At 47.3% G+C, this 13,628-nt stretch overlaps 1 protein-coding gene across 1 annotated transcript in view; it reads left to right on the forward strand.

The window, feature by feature from the left end:
* tmtc1 (transmembrane O-mannosyltransferase targeting cadherins 1) overlaps positions 1-13,628 on the forward strand; it is a 118,345-nt gene that overhangs the window by 92,071 nt on the left and 12,646 nt on the right. The window contains exons 9-11 of the mRNA XM_065008203.1: positions 1,844-2,011; positions 6,788-6,901; positions 13,432-13,575. Of these exons, the coding sequence (XP_064864275.1) occupies positions 1,844-2,011; positions 6,788-6,901; positions 13,432-13,575 (426 nt within the window). The remainder of the gene's footprint in view (positions 1-1,843; positions 2,012-6,787; positions 6,902-13,431; positions 13,576-13,628) is intronic.

A 13,628-nucleotide genomic window follows, 5' to 3' on the forward strand; every position in this document is an offset into this window, starting at 1 on the left:
TCTATTTCTTTCTTAGATTTTTGCATTCTTCATCAAACCATTTGTTTGTTTGTTGTTCATTTTCTTCGGTTTTCTATTTTAGATTTTTAGATTTGATTGGGAAGCTGAGAGGTCAAATATACTGTTAAGATTTTCTACTGCCAAGTTTACACCTTCACTTTTGCAGTGGAAAGTTTTCCCCAGGAAATTGTTTAAAAGGGATTGAATTTGTTGTTGCCTAATTGTTTTTTGGTAGGTTTCCAAACTGCATTCCTTCCATCTATAGCATTTCTTAATGTTACTCAGTTCCTTTGGCTTTGATGCCTCATGATTGAGTATTGCTCTGTTCAAGTAGACTGATTTTGCTGTGGTCTGATAGGGGTGTCAATGGGCTGACTGTCTCTCTCTCTCTCTCTTTTTTTCTCTGTCTCTGACACACACACTCAGGAGGATACTGTAAATCAGCAGACAGCCTTTAAATAGCTGGCCGCTAGCTCTCTCCCATTTAGTCTCCCTCGGTTTCAATCACTCTCTCCTCCTCTCTGTGTGTCTAGAATCATTCTATCACATCTGTATTTTTAACACCGTATTTTCTGCCTCCTCTCTTTTTTCAACCTGTTCTCATGTTCTGTCTCTCTCTCTCTCTTAAGCTGATTTTCTCCGGTGTAGTTTTCTCAGAATATCTCCTGGTGTGATTTACTTTCCTACCTTCTGTCTGGGTTTGTAGGGGAACTGCAATGGTGTGGAATGAATGAGAGAGCCCTGTTTACCCTGTGCTAATACACACACATACACACACACACCTACACACACACACACACACACACACACACACACACACACACACACACACACACACACACACACACACACACACACACACACACACACACACACATACACAGGGGTGTGAGACAGCATTGGGGTGGGAGATGGGGTTTGTTCAGTCTTAGGTGTGTGTGTGTTTGGGGAGGTAGGGGATTGTAAGGAAGCAGCCATGTTATATTTCCTGTGGAAAAACAGGTTAATGTGGGACTGGAGAGGGGAGATTCTTGGCTAGACTTCTAGGACTTCTTGAACTCTGGATAACTGAAAAGCACGTCATTTTCTTGGGTGTGTTTGTGTGTCCGCTGGCCTGCTTTTCTCTGTGTGTGTGTGTCTGTGTGTGTGTGTGTGTGTGTGTGTGTGTGTGTGTGTGTGTGTGTGTGTGTGCGTGTGTGTGTGTGTGTGTGGATGTGCTGTTAAAGCCATCAGACTCCTCGAACTAAGGGAGTGGCTCATCACTATGTTTACCTCAAACTGTCAGGACAGTCATCTGTCTTCCGTCTCCACGGCGACCAGGAACGTCTTAACCATAAACAGGAAGTGTATGAGCGGCCAATGAGAGCTTCCTGTTCTAGCAAGGGCCTACTACGTGTCTTTTTCTTCTTGAATCCCGTCCAGGGAAAACACTAGAGAAGCACATTGGTCTCAGAGTAGTGAATGTCTTGGAGAGTCTTGGTGAGCAGAACGTCTTATTCATGTATGTATTTACTCTGCAGCACTGGACTGGAGATGATTGAGTGGAAGATAATTGAAAGATACCTCTCTTTCTCTCTCCCCCCCACATTCCGGCTCCCCTCCTCTCCTTCCTCTTTTTCTCTCCTTCCCTGTACGACATCTCTCCCTTCCCCCTCTTTACTTCTACCAACTCCCCTCCCTTTCCCTGCCTCCCCTCCTCACTCATACCTTTCTCTACCTTCTCTCTGTCCCCCCACTCCTCTCCCCCTCATCTTCACCCCTTCTTCTCTCTGACCTTTCATCCCCATCTTTCTGCCCTCCCCTCTCCCTCTCGCTCCCCTTTACCCCCTCCCTCCTCCCCCAGTATGGGTTACTGTATCCTGGTGGCCCATGGCCTGGGCAGGTTGTGTTCTGTGGTGGGTCGCTGGGGCACCACGGCCCTGACCGTCTCCACGCTGCTGCTCCTCCTGCTCTTCTCCTGGAAGACCGTTCAACAGAACGACATCTGGCTGTCCCGGGAGGCCCTCTTCAGGTCAGTGGTATGGGGTGAGTGGTGGGTGGGATGGGGTGCGTGTGCGTGTCAGACCCTGGATTAATGGAATGGCTTGAGTTATTCATCACCAGTAGCACATTAGAGAGGTTCGCTCTTTCCACACACATTTACCCTTCCTCTCTCCCACTATTTACCCTTCCTCTCTCCTACTATTTACCCTTCCTCTCTCCTACTATTTACTCTTCCTCTCTCCTACTATTTACTCTTCCTCTCTCCTACTATTTACTCTTCCTCTCTCCTACTATTTACCCTTCCTCTCTCCTTCTATTTACCCTTCCTCTCTCCTACTATTTACCCTTCCTCTCTCCTACTATTTACCCTTCCTCTCTCCTACTATTTACCCTTCCTCTCTCCTTCTATTTACCCTTCCTCTCTCCTACTATTTACCCTTCCTCTCTCCTACTATTTACCCTTCATCTCTCCTACTATTTACCCTTCCTCTCTCCTACTATTTACTCTTCCTCTCTCCTACTATTTACCCTTCCTCTCCTTCTATTTACCCTTCCTCTCTCCTACTATTTACCCTTCCTCTCTCCTTCTATTTACTCTTCCTCTCTCCTACTATTTACTCTTCCTCTCTCCTACTATTTACTCTTCCTCTCTCCTACTATTTACCCTTCCTCTCTCCTACTATTTACTCTTCCTCTCTCTCTACTATTTCCTCTTCCTCTCCTTCTATTTACCCTTCATCTCTCCTACTATTTACTCTTCCTCTCTCCTACTATTTACCCTTCCTCTCTCCTACTTTTACCCTTCCTCTTCCTTCTATTTACCCTTCCTCTCTCCTACTATTTACCCTTCCTCTCTCTACTATTTACCCTTCCTCTCTCCTACTATTTACCCTTCCTCTCTCCTACTATTTACCCTTCCTCTCTCCTACTATTTACCCTTCATCTCTCCTTCTATTTACTCTTCCTCTCTCCTACTATTTACCCTTCCTCTCTCCTTCTATTTACCCTTCCTCTCTCCTACTATTTACCCTTCCTCTCTCCTACTATTTACCCTTCATCTCTCCTTCTCTCTTCCTCTCTCCTACTATTTACCCTTCCTCTCTCCTACTATTTACCCTTCCTCTCTCCTTCTATTTACCCTTCCTCTCTCCTACTATTTACCCTTCCTCTCTCCTACTATTTACCCTTCCTCTCTCCTACTATTTACCCTTCCTCTCTCCTTCTATTTACCCTTCCTCTCTCCTACTATTTACCCTTCCTCTCTCCTTCTATTTACTCTTCCTCTCTCCTACGCAGGGAGGGATAGAGGTAGAGAGGGATGGAGGTAGGGAGGGAGGGATGCGGGTAGGGAGGGATGGGGGTAGAGAGGGATGGAGGTAGGCAGGGATGGAGGTAGGCAGGGATGGGGTAGGGAGTGAGGGATGAGGTAGGGAGTGAGGGATGGGGTAGGGAGTGGGGGTTGCGGGTAGGGAGTGAGGATGATGGGAGTGAGGGATGGGGTAGGGAGGATGGATGGGGTAGGGAGGATGGATGGATGGGGGAGGATGGATGGAGGTAGGGAGGATCCCTGCCTACCTCCATCCCTCTCTACCTCCATCCCTCCCTACCCCATCCCTCACTCCCTACCTCTATCCCTCCCTACCTCCATCCCTCTCTACCTCTATCCCTCCCTACCTCCCTCCCTACCCCCATCCCTCCCTACCTCCCTCCCTACCCCCATCCCTCCCTCCCTACCTGCATCCCTCCCTACCTCCCTCCCTACCCCCGTCCCTCCTCCCTACCCCCATCCCTCCTCCCTACCTCCATCCCTCTCTACCTCAATCTCTCCCTTCCTCCATCCCTCCCTACCCCCATCCCTCCCTCCCTACCTCCATCCCTTTCTACCTCTATCCCTCCCTACTTCCCTGCCTACCTCCATCCCTCCCTACCCCATCCCTCACTCCCTACCCCCATCCCTCACTCCCTACCCCATCCCTCACTCCCTACCCCATCCCTCACTCACTACCCCATCCCTCACTCCCTACCACATCCCTCACTCCCTACCCCATCCCTCACTCCCTACCCCATCCCTCACTCCCTACCTCATCCCTCACTCCCTACCCCATCCATCTCTACCTCCCCCTACCCCATCCCTCACTCCCTACCCCCATCCCTCAATCCCTACCCCATCCCTCACTCCCTACCCCATCCCTCACTCCATACCCCATCCCTCACTCCCTACCCCATCCCTGCCTATCTCCATCCCTCACTCCCTACATCCATCCCTCTCTACCTCCATCCCTCCCTACCCCATCCCTCACTCCCTACCTGCATCCCTCCCTACCTCCCTCCCTACCCCCATCCCTCCCTCCCTACCACCATCCCTCTCTACTTCCATCCCTCCCTACCCCATCCCTCACTCCCTACCTGCATCCCTCCCTACCTCCCTCCCTACCCCCATCCCTCCCTCCCTACCTCCATCCCTCTCTACCTCAATCCCTCCCTACCTCCATCCCTCCCTACCCCCATCCCTCCCTCCCTACCTCCATCCCTCCCTCCCTACCTCCATCCCTCTCTACCTCCATCCCTCCCTACCTCCCTGCCTACCTCCATCCCTCCCTACCCCATCCCTCACTCCCTACCCCCATCCCTCACTCCCCCATCCCTCACCCCATCCCTGCCTACCTCCATCCCTCACTCCCTACCCCCATCCCTCAGTCCCTACCCCATCCCTGCCTACCTCCATCCCTCCATCCATCCATCCCTCTCTACCTCCATCCATCCCTCCCTACCCCATCCCTCACTCCCTACCCCATCCCTCCCTACCTCCATCTCTCATTCTGGAATCGCTAAAGAGGCACACGTTAGTTTGCAATTTCGTAATGTGAAAACTGGTGCACTGTTATTTTCTAGCCCTAATGCCAGGTTAGGCAATTTAATTTTGTCTAACATCAGCTAGCTTGTGCTGCCGTGGGAGGGGTGGCAATATTTGAGGTGTGTCCTTAAAAACAGCTCAGCCTATCCAGCCACGACATAGTGCCTTTTGCTCCGGTGAATCTCGTAGTTTGAAACTATTGGTTTCCGTCCAAAACCAAGCAGAGCCTCTACCCTCCACTTAATCAAGGCTGGTTTAGCAGCATCTCATATTTCTATCTTTTTATCCTGACCATTTGCCAAATAGCCAATGAATAAAGGGTTTTAAAATGGTCTACTGAGAGTGCTTTGAAATATTTGAGAGGTTTTAGCCCTCATGCTTTTTATTATTCATAATTCACATATCTGCATAATTCATTTAACTTGTTCGAGTAGGCTATGCATCTCCATTTTCAAAGAGCGACCCTCGTCCGATTACCAAAGAAACACCCGTTCAAACTATTCAGTCCTCCTATAATGCCATATCAACAGCAGATGTTTTGGGGGGAAATCTACAAATAGGCAACGATACGATATTAGTATTTTGTATAGACAGGCAAATGCTACGCGTAAAGACATTTAGGCCTATGTGTGCAAACAGTATCATGGAACGAGAGAAGCAGTTTTACGATATCATGCTTCTGACCCCATCCTATGTAGAAATATTGTTATTTTAAAAAACAGATAGCTTTTTTTCGGTTCATATGATTAAAGACCAAGCCCTCCATAGGCTACCCTTAACTTAGGCCTCGGCTACTAACGAAGGCCGGTTCAATGGCAATGCATTGTCTTTTTTTATCCTTGCCTCGCAAAGTAGCCTATCCATAGAAGGTTACCTATTATACTCCACATCCTAAAACATACACACAAATGCTTACCTGCGTATTTCATTTCACTTGTTCAGGTATCCATCCCCACCTCCAAGCAGGGCCTCTCATCCGGTTATCAGAGACGCGCTTCTCCAAAACATATTTCAATGATTCAGTCCTATAATGCAGTAGCAACGGTAGGCCTAGGCTATATTTTGCTTCTTGAGAACGTGCCCCACACATATACAATTTACTGGAGCCTAGTGTTGTTTTATTTGAGGAGAAGTGCGATGAGGGAAGACGTGTAGGCTCCTTGAAGCCAGTTACAACAATGTTGACTTTCAACACAACAAACATATTGGATTCTTTTTTTTTTACTGATGCTATCATGCGTTACTGTAGCCTATGCTTTTTATTCAACTGTAGTATCAATCCACAATGGACCAGGACAAGCAAATTCAGTGCCCCCAGTCAAATTGATGACAATGTAAAGACATTCAATAACCTATAGAACTCGCATGCAGTAAAGGGCGACTGCACTTCCTGATTTGGCCTTGTTTTGAGGATTTCTCATTAAGAAACGCTAGCGTCCGTGACTGAAGCCAAACGAGAGTTGTCTTGGGGGTGTGGTTTGATGTAGGCGTGCTGTGTTTGCATATCCTGGCAGGTACTGTTGTTTGTCCCTCCTGAGTCACCGTAGCAACAACATAGCCACTTCCTCAAAACAGTAACTTCCTTAAAATAGTCCGAACTAATCTAAGATAAATGAAGAAATCGGTCATTAATATAGACGTTGTTGCCGAAGAGGTCTTAGTCGCATAATTTTACATGTAGCTACGGTTTGTGGTGCGTTATTTCTCAAGTAAAAAAGCGTGCATGAAAAACTAGTCAGTGCACTGCATATAGTCTATCGAGTCAGGCTGCGCACTCAGGACTGATTTCTGAGAACAATATCATGTCTACAACTTCAAACTATCGTAAATAAGCACAAGTTATACTACTGTTTAACAGTGCCCAAAATCACTTGCTAGCTAGTGCAAGCACACATCTGTTTCACTGCCTCTCCTACTTATTCCTCATCCTCTCTCTCGCTCTCTCTACAGGTCTGGCATCCAGACGCTGCCTCACAACGCCAAGGTTCACTACAACTATGCCAACTTCCTGAAAGACAGAGGGCGCCACCAGGAGGCCATCCACCACTACAAAACTGCTCTCAGGTCAGTTATAGTGTCCATAATATCAGAGCTTTTGCTGTTTACACCACTACAAATCTGCTCTAAAGTCAGTCTCAGTGTCCAATAAAGTAAAACTACAGTAATATGAGGGGGTTTACGTGTTTCATCCTGATCACCATGTCAATGGGACACAGTCCCGCCAAACCACAGGCATTCCTCAACCACAATAACACCATCAGCTTTCAACGTTGAGGGATTCGGTCATTCTGCCAAAACCACATGTTTGGAACCTCAGGTGGCCTCAGTCACTCCAGGACCTGAAAGATAAAGTGTTCAAGTTACAGTCAAAATTACAGTTGAGGTAAGAAAACCCCCTGAGAAACGGTCAGAAAGTTTGGCTCCAAACCTCAATCAGCAAGCGGTCATGAAACGGTCAGGTAGGTCTCAATGGAGAACAGTTCAGCCCTCCGCCCGCGCACCAGGACAAACAGAGGACATCTTTCTTCATATGGCATGTCGTCCCTATAGTGTCTAGACTGTACCTCCAGGCCTTAAGTAACTAGAATGAATTACTTTAAGTAGGAGACACGTTATTGATTGTCTTAGGTTGATGGTCCGCCCACTCAATTAATTACAAAACACTCTTTTATTAAATCAGAGGAACTCTGTTTGCTGCACATAAATGCATAAAGGCGCACACACGTTCTAATGCTTGCACACACACACACACACACACACACACACACACACACACACACACACACACACAGAGACAGGCACACACACACACACACTAGATTGCATATTCTCAACCATGTAATGGCCTTGTCTCAGTTCGATGCTTTCACTCCATTCATCTCAGTGAGATACACACACGCAGCACTGTACCTAATGAAAGAGGAGATCCATTTGTTCTGCCTGTCACTGGCCCCTACAGACCCAGAAGACTATATATTTATCCCCCAGTCCAGCTCCTACAGACCCAGAAGACTATATATTTATCCCCCAGTCCAGCTCCTACAGACCCAGAAGACTATATATTTATCCCCCAGTCCAGCTTTCCCTTTTTCTCCCCTCCCCCTACCATCCCCCTTCTTCTTGAGTCATAACTGATTATCCTTACAGTGCTCTGTCATTTTGTTTATGTGTGGTTGTGAGTGTGTGTGAGAGTTGTTTGTCTCAGTCATTAGTATTTGACTGAGCAAGGAAATCATGCTGTGTGTCTTCTACTACTGTATCTGAGTCTCTCTTCCCTCCTCCTCTCTCCCCTCGCCTCTCTCCCCCCTCCTCTCTCCCTCCTCCTTTCTCCTCTCTCCCAGTTTACCAGGGGCTGGCTAGAGCCAGTTTGACTTATTTGGACAGAAGGGTTTAGGTCCAGTGGGATCATTCTTTTCTCTTTCTACGGTTTGTTCTTTTTACCTTTCCATTCCCCCTGGCAGAGATGTAGAGGCTCACTGAAGGATGCTCCGTGAGCCGGCTTAGCTAGAGTGTGTGTGTGTGTGTGTGTGTGTGTATATAGGGATGCATATCTCAGACCTCCCTCAGTTCCATTCCCCCCTTCTATATTCCTCATCCCCCGTCCATCCATCTCCATCCTCCATCATTTCATCCCCCTATCCATCCATCTCCATCCTCCGAATACCCCATCATTTCATCCCCCTATCCATCCATCTCTATCCTCTGAATACCCCATCATTTCATCCCCCTATTCATCCATCTCCATCCTCCGAATACCCCATCATTTCATCCCCCTATCCGTCCATCTCCATCCTCTGAATACCCCATCATTTCATCCCCTATCCATCGATCTCTATCCTCTGAATACCCCATAATTTCCCCCTATCCATCCATCTCCATCCTCCGAATACCCCATCATTTCATCCCCTATCCATCCATCTCCATCCTCCGAATACCCCATCATTTCATCCCCTATCCATCCATCTCCATCCTCCGAATACCCCATCATTTCATCCCCCTATCCGTCCATCTCCATCCTCTGAATACCCCATCATTTCATCCCCTATCCATCCATCTCTATCCTCTGAATACCCCATCATTTCATCCCCCTATCCATCCATCTCCATCCTCCGAATACCCCATCATTTCATCCCCCTATCCGTCCATCTCCATCCTCCGAATACCCCATCATTTCATCCCCCTATCCGTCCATCTCTATCCTCTGAATACCCCATCATTTCATCCCCTATCCGTCCATCTCCATCCTCCGAATACCCCATCATTTCATCCCCCTATCCGTCCATCTCTATCCTCTGAATACCCCATCATTTCATCCCCCTATCCATCCATCTCCATCCTCCGAATACCCCATCATTTCATCCCCTATCCGTCCATCTCCATCCTCCGAATACCCCATCATTTCATCCCCTATCCGTCCATCTCTATCCTCTGAATACCCCATCATTTCATCCTCCTATCCATCCATCTCCATCCTCCGAATACCCCATCATTTCATCCCCTATCCGTCCATCTCCATCCTCTGAATACCCCATCATTTCATCCCCTATCCATCGATCTCTATCCTCTGAATACCCCATAATTTCCTCCCCTATCCATCCATCTCCATCCTCCGAATACCCCATCATTTCATCCCCTATCCGTCCATCTCCATCCTCCGAATACCCCATCATTTCATCCCCCTATCCATCCATCTCCATCCTCCGAATACCCCATCATTTCATCCCCTATCCGTCCATCTCCATCCTCTGAATACCCCATCATTTCATCCCCTATCCATCCATCTCTATCCTCTGAATACCCCATCATTTCATCCCCTATCCATCCATCTCCATCCTCCGAATACCCCATCATTTCATCCCCTATCCGTCCATCTCCATCCTCCGAATACCCCATCATTTCATCCCCTATCCGTCCATCTCTATCCTCTGAATACCCCATCATTTCATCCCCTATCCGTCCATCTCCATCCTCCGAATACCCCATCATTTCATCCCCCTATCCGTCCATCTCTATCCTCTGAATACCCCATCATTTCATCCCCTATCCATCCATCTCCATCCTCCGAATACCCCATCATTTCATCCCCTATCCGTCCATCTCCATCCTCCGAATACCCCATCATTTCATCCCCTATCCGTCCATCTCTATCCTCTGAATACCCCATCATTTCATCCTCCTATCCATCCATCTCCATCCTCCGAATACCCCATCATTTCATCCCCTATCCGTCCATCTCCATCCTCCGAATACCCCATCATTTCATCCCCTATCCGTCCATCTCTATCCTCTGAATACCCCATCATTTCATCCCCCGTCCATCCATCTCCATCCTCCATCATTTCATCCCCTATCCATCCATCTCCATCCTCCGAATACCCCATCATTTCATCCCCCTATCCGTCCATCTCCATCCTCCAAATACCCCATCATTTCATCCCCTATCCGTCCATCTCTATCCTCTGAATACCCCATCATTTCATCCCCTATCCGTCCATCTCCATCCTCCGAATACCCCATCATTTCATCCCCTATCCGTCCATCTCTATCCTCTGAATACCCCATCATTTCATCCCCTATCCGTCCATCTCCATCCTCCGAATACCCCATCATTTCATCCCCTATCCGTCCATCTCTATCCTCTGAATACCCCATCATTTCATCCCCTATCCATCCATCTCCATCCTCCGAATACCCCATCATTTCATCCCCCTATCCGTCCATCTCCATCCTCCGAATACCCCATCATTTCATCCCCCTATCCGTCCATCTCTATCCTCTGAATACCCCATCATTTCATCCCCTATCCATCCATCTCCATCCTCCGAATACCCCATCATTTCATCCCCCTATCCGTCCATCTCCATCCTCCGACTACCCCATCATTTCATCCCCTATCCGTCCATCTCTATCCTCTGAATACCCCATCATTTCATCCCCGTCCATCCATCTCCATCCTCCATCATTTCATCCCCTATCCATCCATCTCCATCCTCCGAATACCCCATCATTTCATCCCCCTATCCGTCCATCTCCATCCTCCGAATACCCCATCATTTCATCCCCTATCCGTCCATCTCCATCCTCCGAATACCCCATCATTTCATCCCCCTATCCGTCCATCTCCATCCTCCGAATACCCCATCATTTCACCCCCTTCCCCTATCTCTGACAAGCAGAAGTGTGCTCCCCCCTCGCTCTCTTTCTCCCTCTCTCTTTTCATGTTCCCCTCTAATGCCTGTATCTACGTATAGCAACAGCAGGTGTGCTGTTATAATCCTGTCCAGAACCCTTCACTCCTTTTATCCCACTCCAAACCAAATGACTCTCTATACAGAGGCTGCTCTGAAATTATACCCTTTTCTCTATATAGTCCACTACCTTCGACCAGTTCCCATCGGGTTCTGTCAAAGTTAGTGTAATAGTCAGAAATACTTGAAGAAATGAGATGGTAAACTGCATTCGATTCTTATTAACGGTCATTGTATACGTTGCTTGTATGTTGTCAATGGGCCGCACTGGGCAATCTGGACAAATGGGAGTCAAGTGGGAGTCCATTTTGCCCTAGCTCAAAAATGTACATGAATTACGTGAACGAGAAACACAGCATTACAAATATTACCAAGATGTGAATTAATTAACTTGTTCTCTTTAATACCATATAGCTTTGAAATCGTGACATTACGTAGGTAGAAGGGGTTGTGTGACGCTTAACTCAGCAACTGCGTGACGCAGCATGACAACGTGAACGCGATTGGTCTACAGTCTGCTGGGCAAGGCATTATACATTCATTGACCAATGACATTACCATCTCCTCCTTTCTTCAAGTACTTCTGGAATAGGGTGCTTTTTTAAAAATCAGACACTGACAAACTTTATCCCCCAGGCACTTTACTTCCACTTTCAATTCTTTTCATAGGCAATTTTTCTTGTTTTTCATTTGGGCTAAAAGGTGATAAGAGAGAGAGGCGATGTTGTTATAGCCTGGAGTTGTGGGTTTTGTTGCATTCTTTAGAGGTTGTTTTATTCGTTTGTTTTTCAGGTTTCGTGTTCTGGTCCCCTGCTAAGACATTAGATTGGGTGATGGTGTGTGTGTGGGTGATGGTGTGTGTGTGTGGAGATCAATAGTGTGCTTACATCAGTGTGCGTGCCACTAAGTCCACACTGCTTCCTTTCGAGGCAGTGTGTTACGAATCCCTTTTGGCCCGACCGTCTAGGGGGGGGGGGTGGTAATGAGACCCGTAACGTAACTCATGCAAATTATAATAGTGACAAAGTAAAAAAGTGAGAACGAAATAATCACGACTACTGAAATCTACCGTCAAACTCAGGGTTTATTAATAAACACACGGTAATGGGGGGGAGCAGGAAAAGGGGCTGAGCTGGACCCAAGGAAAGAAACAATAAGTATTTAAAAACACCCCTAAGCTAGACTAGCCTACTTTAACAACAGCTAACTAACCAAAAATACAGTGGGTGGTCCGCCCAGTTCTAACTAGTGTATTTAACAAAGTCTACCGACGGGTAGTGTATGCCCATGGGCGACTTGTCTTGGTTTCCCCTTTTCCCACCAGCAAACAAACAAACACCATAACCAAAAACAATACTCACAGGTGAGGACAAAGTGCTATGGAGGTGCTCAAACAAAAGAGAGGTTAATACACAAAGAGAGAGTGAAACAAAGAGACCTACAGACATGGCATTTACAGAGAGATTGAGCTGTAAGAGCTTTTAAACCAAGGGAAAGGAACTGTGATAGGGTAGGAAACAGGAGGAGGTGTGTCTTCTGATTGATGATTGGATTGGTGACTGATTGGGGAGTGATGATTTTCACCTGTGAGGGGAGAAGGAGAGAAAAGAAACACACACACAAGATACACACACAGGATACTTGTATCCGTAACACAGTGTCACACTGAAAGGCAACGTAAACTGTGATTAGCCAATGGAAAGGAGACTAAGTTGCCATGTAAATGGACACGGTTGCCGTGGCGTTGTTTCACCTCTTGCCCCCGGGGTTGTGATGGGTGTCTCTCATAGTTATGCCACTAATAATACAAATGGGTTGCAATTGCATGCCACCTTTGACCCGATCCTTTCTTAAAGCACTCAATGCTCTAAAAGAGCATTCATGCCTTATTCAGATGCTCTATAAGAGTGTTTCATGCCTTATTCAGATGCTCTATAAGAGCGTTTCATGCCTTATTCAGATGCTCTAGAATGATTGATTTACAGAAGCCATTTGGGGTATGATAACCGTTATCAGGATAACAACCACTTATCCTAATGACGGTATCATGGGGGTCATATTGTCTTCTTGTAGCGCTATGGGGTCATGTAAGGATACATGAGAAGGGTCACATGCCCCCAAAGTGCTAAATTGCTTCCTATCGCCGTCACTGATTTCAAGGACCAGACCGATCAGGCTTTTCATCAGGCTTTTCAACCATTATCGGTCACATCACAAAATGTGATGAAAGAAGAATGTTTTCTTCCAGATTGGAACTTGAAGATACCTGTTTTTTTTCTTCTCCTTTTTCTACCTGAACTACTTTCCTGCTCTCCTCCTCCCTTCCCCCTCATCTAACCTCTCCAGGTTGTACCCTCGCCATGCCAGTGCCATGAACAACCTGGGTACTCTGACACGCCACCCAGATGATGCCGAGCACTACTACAGGACCGCCCTGGACACCAACCCCCAGCACAACAGAGCCCTGTTCAACCTGGGAAACCTGCTCAAGTAGGATATACGCACACACACATGCATGCATATGCACACACATGCATGGACAC

The sequence above is a fragment of the Oncorhynchus nerka genome, linkage group LG23 (genome assembly GCF_034236695.1).
Source record: "Oncorhynchus nerka isolate Pitt River linkage group LG23, Oner_Uvic_2.0, whole genome shotgun sequence".
Taxonomy (NCBI): Eukaryota; Metazoa; Chordata; class Actinopteri; order Salmoniformes; family Salmonidae; genus Oncorhynchus; species Oncorhynchus nerka.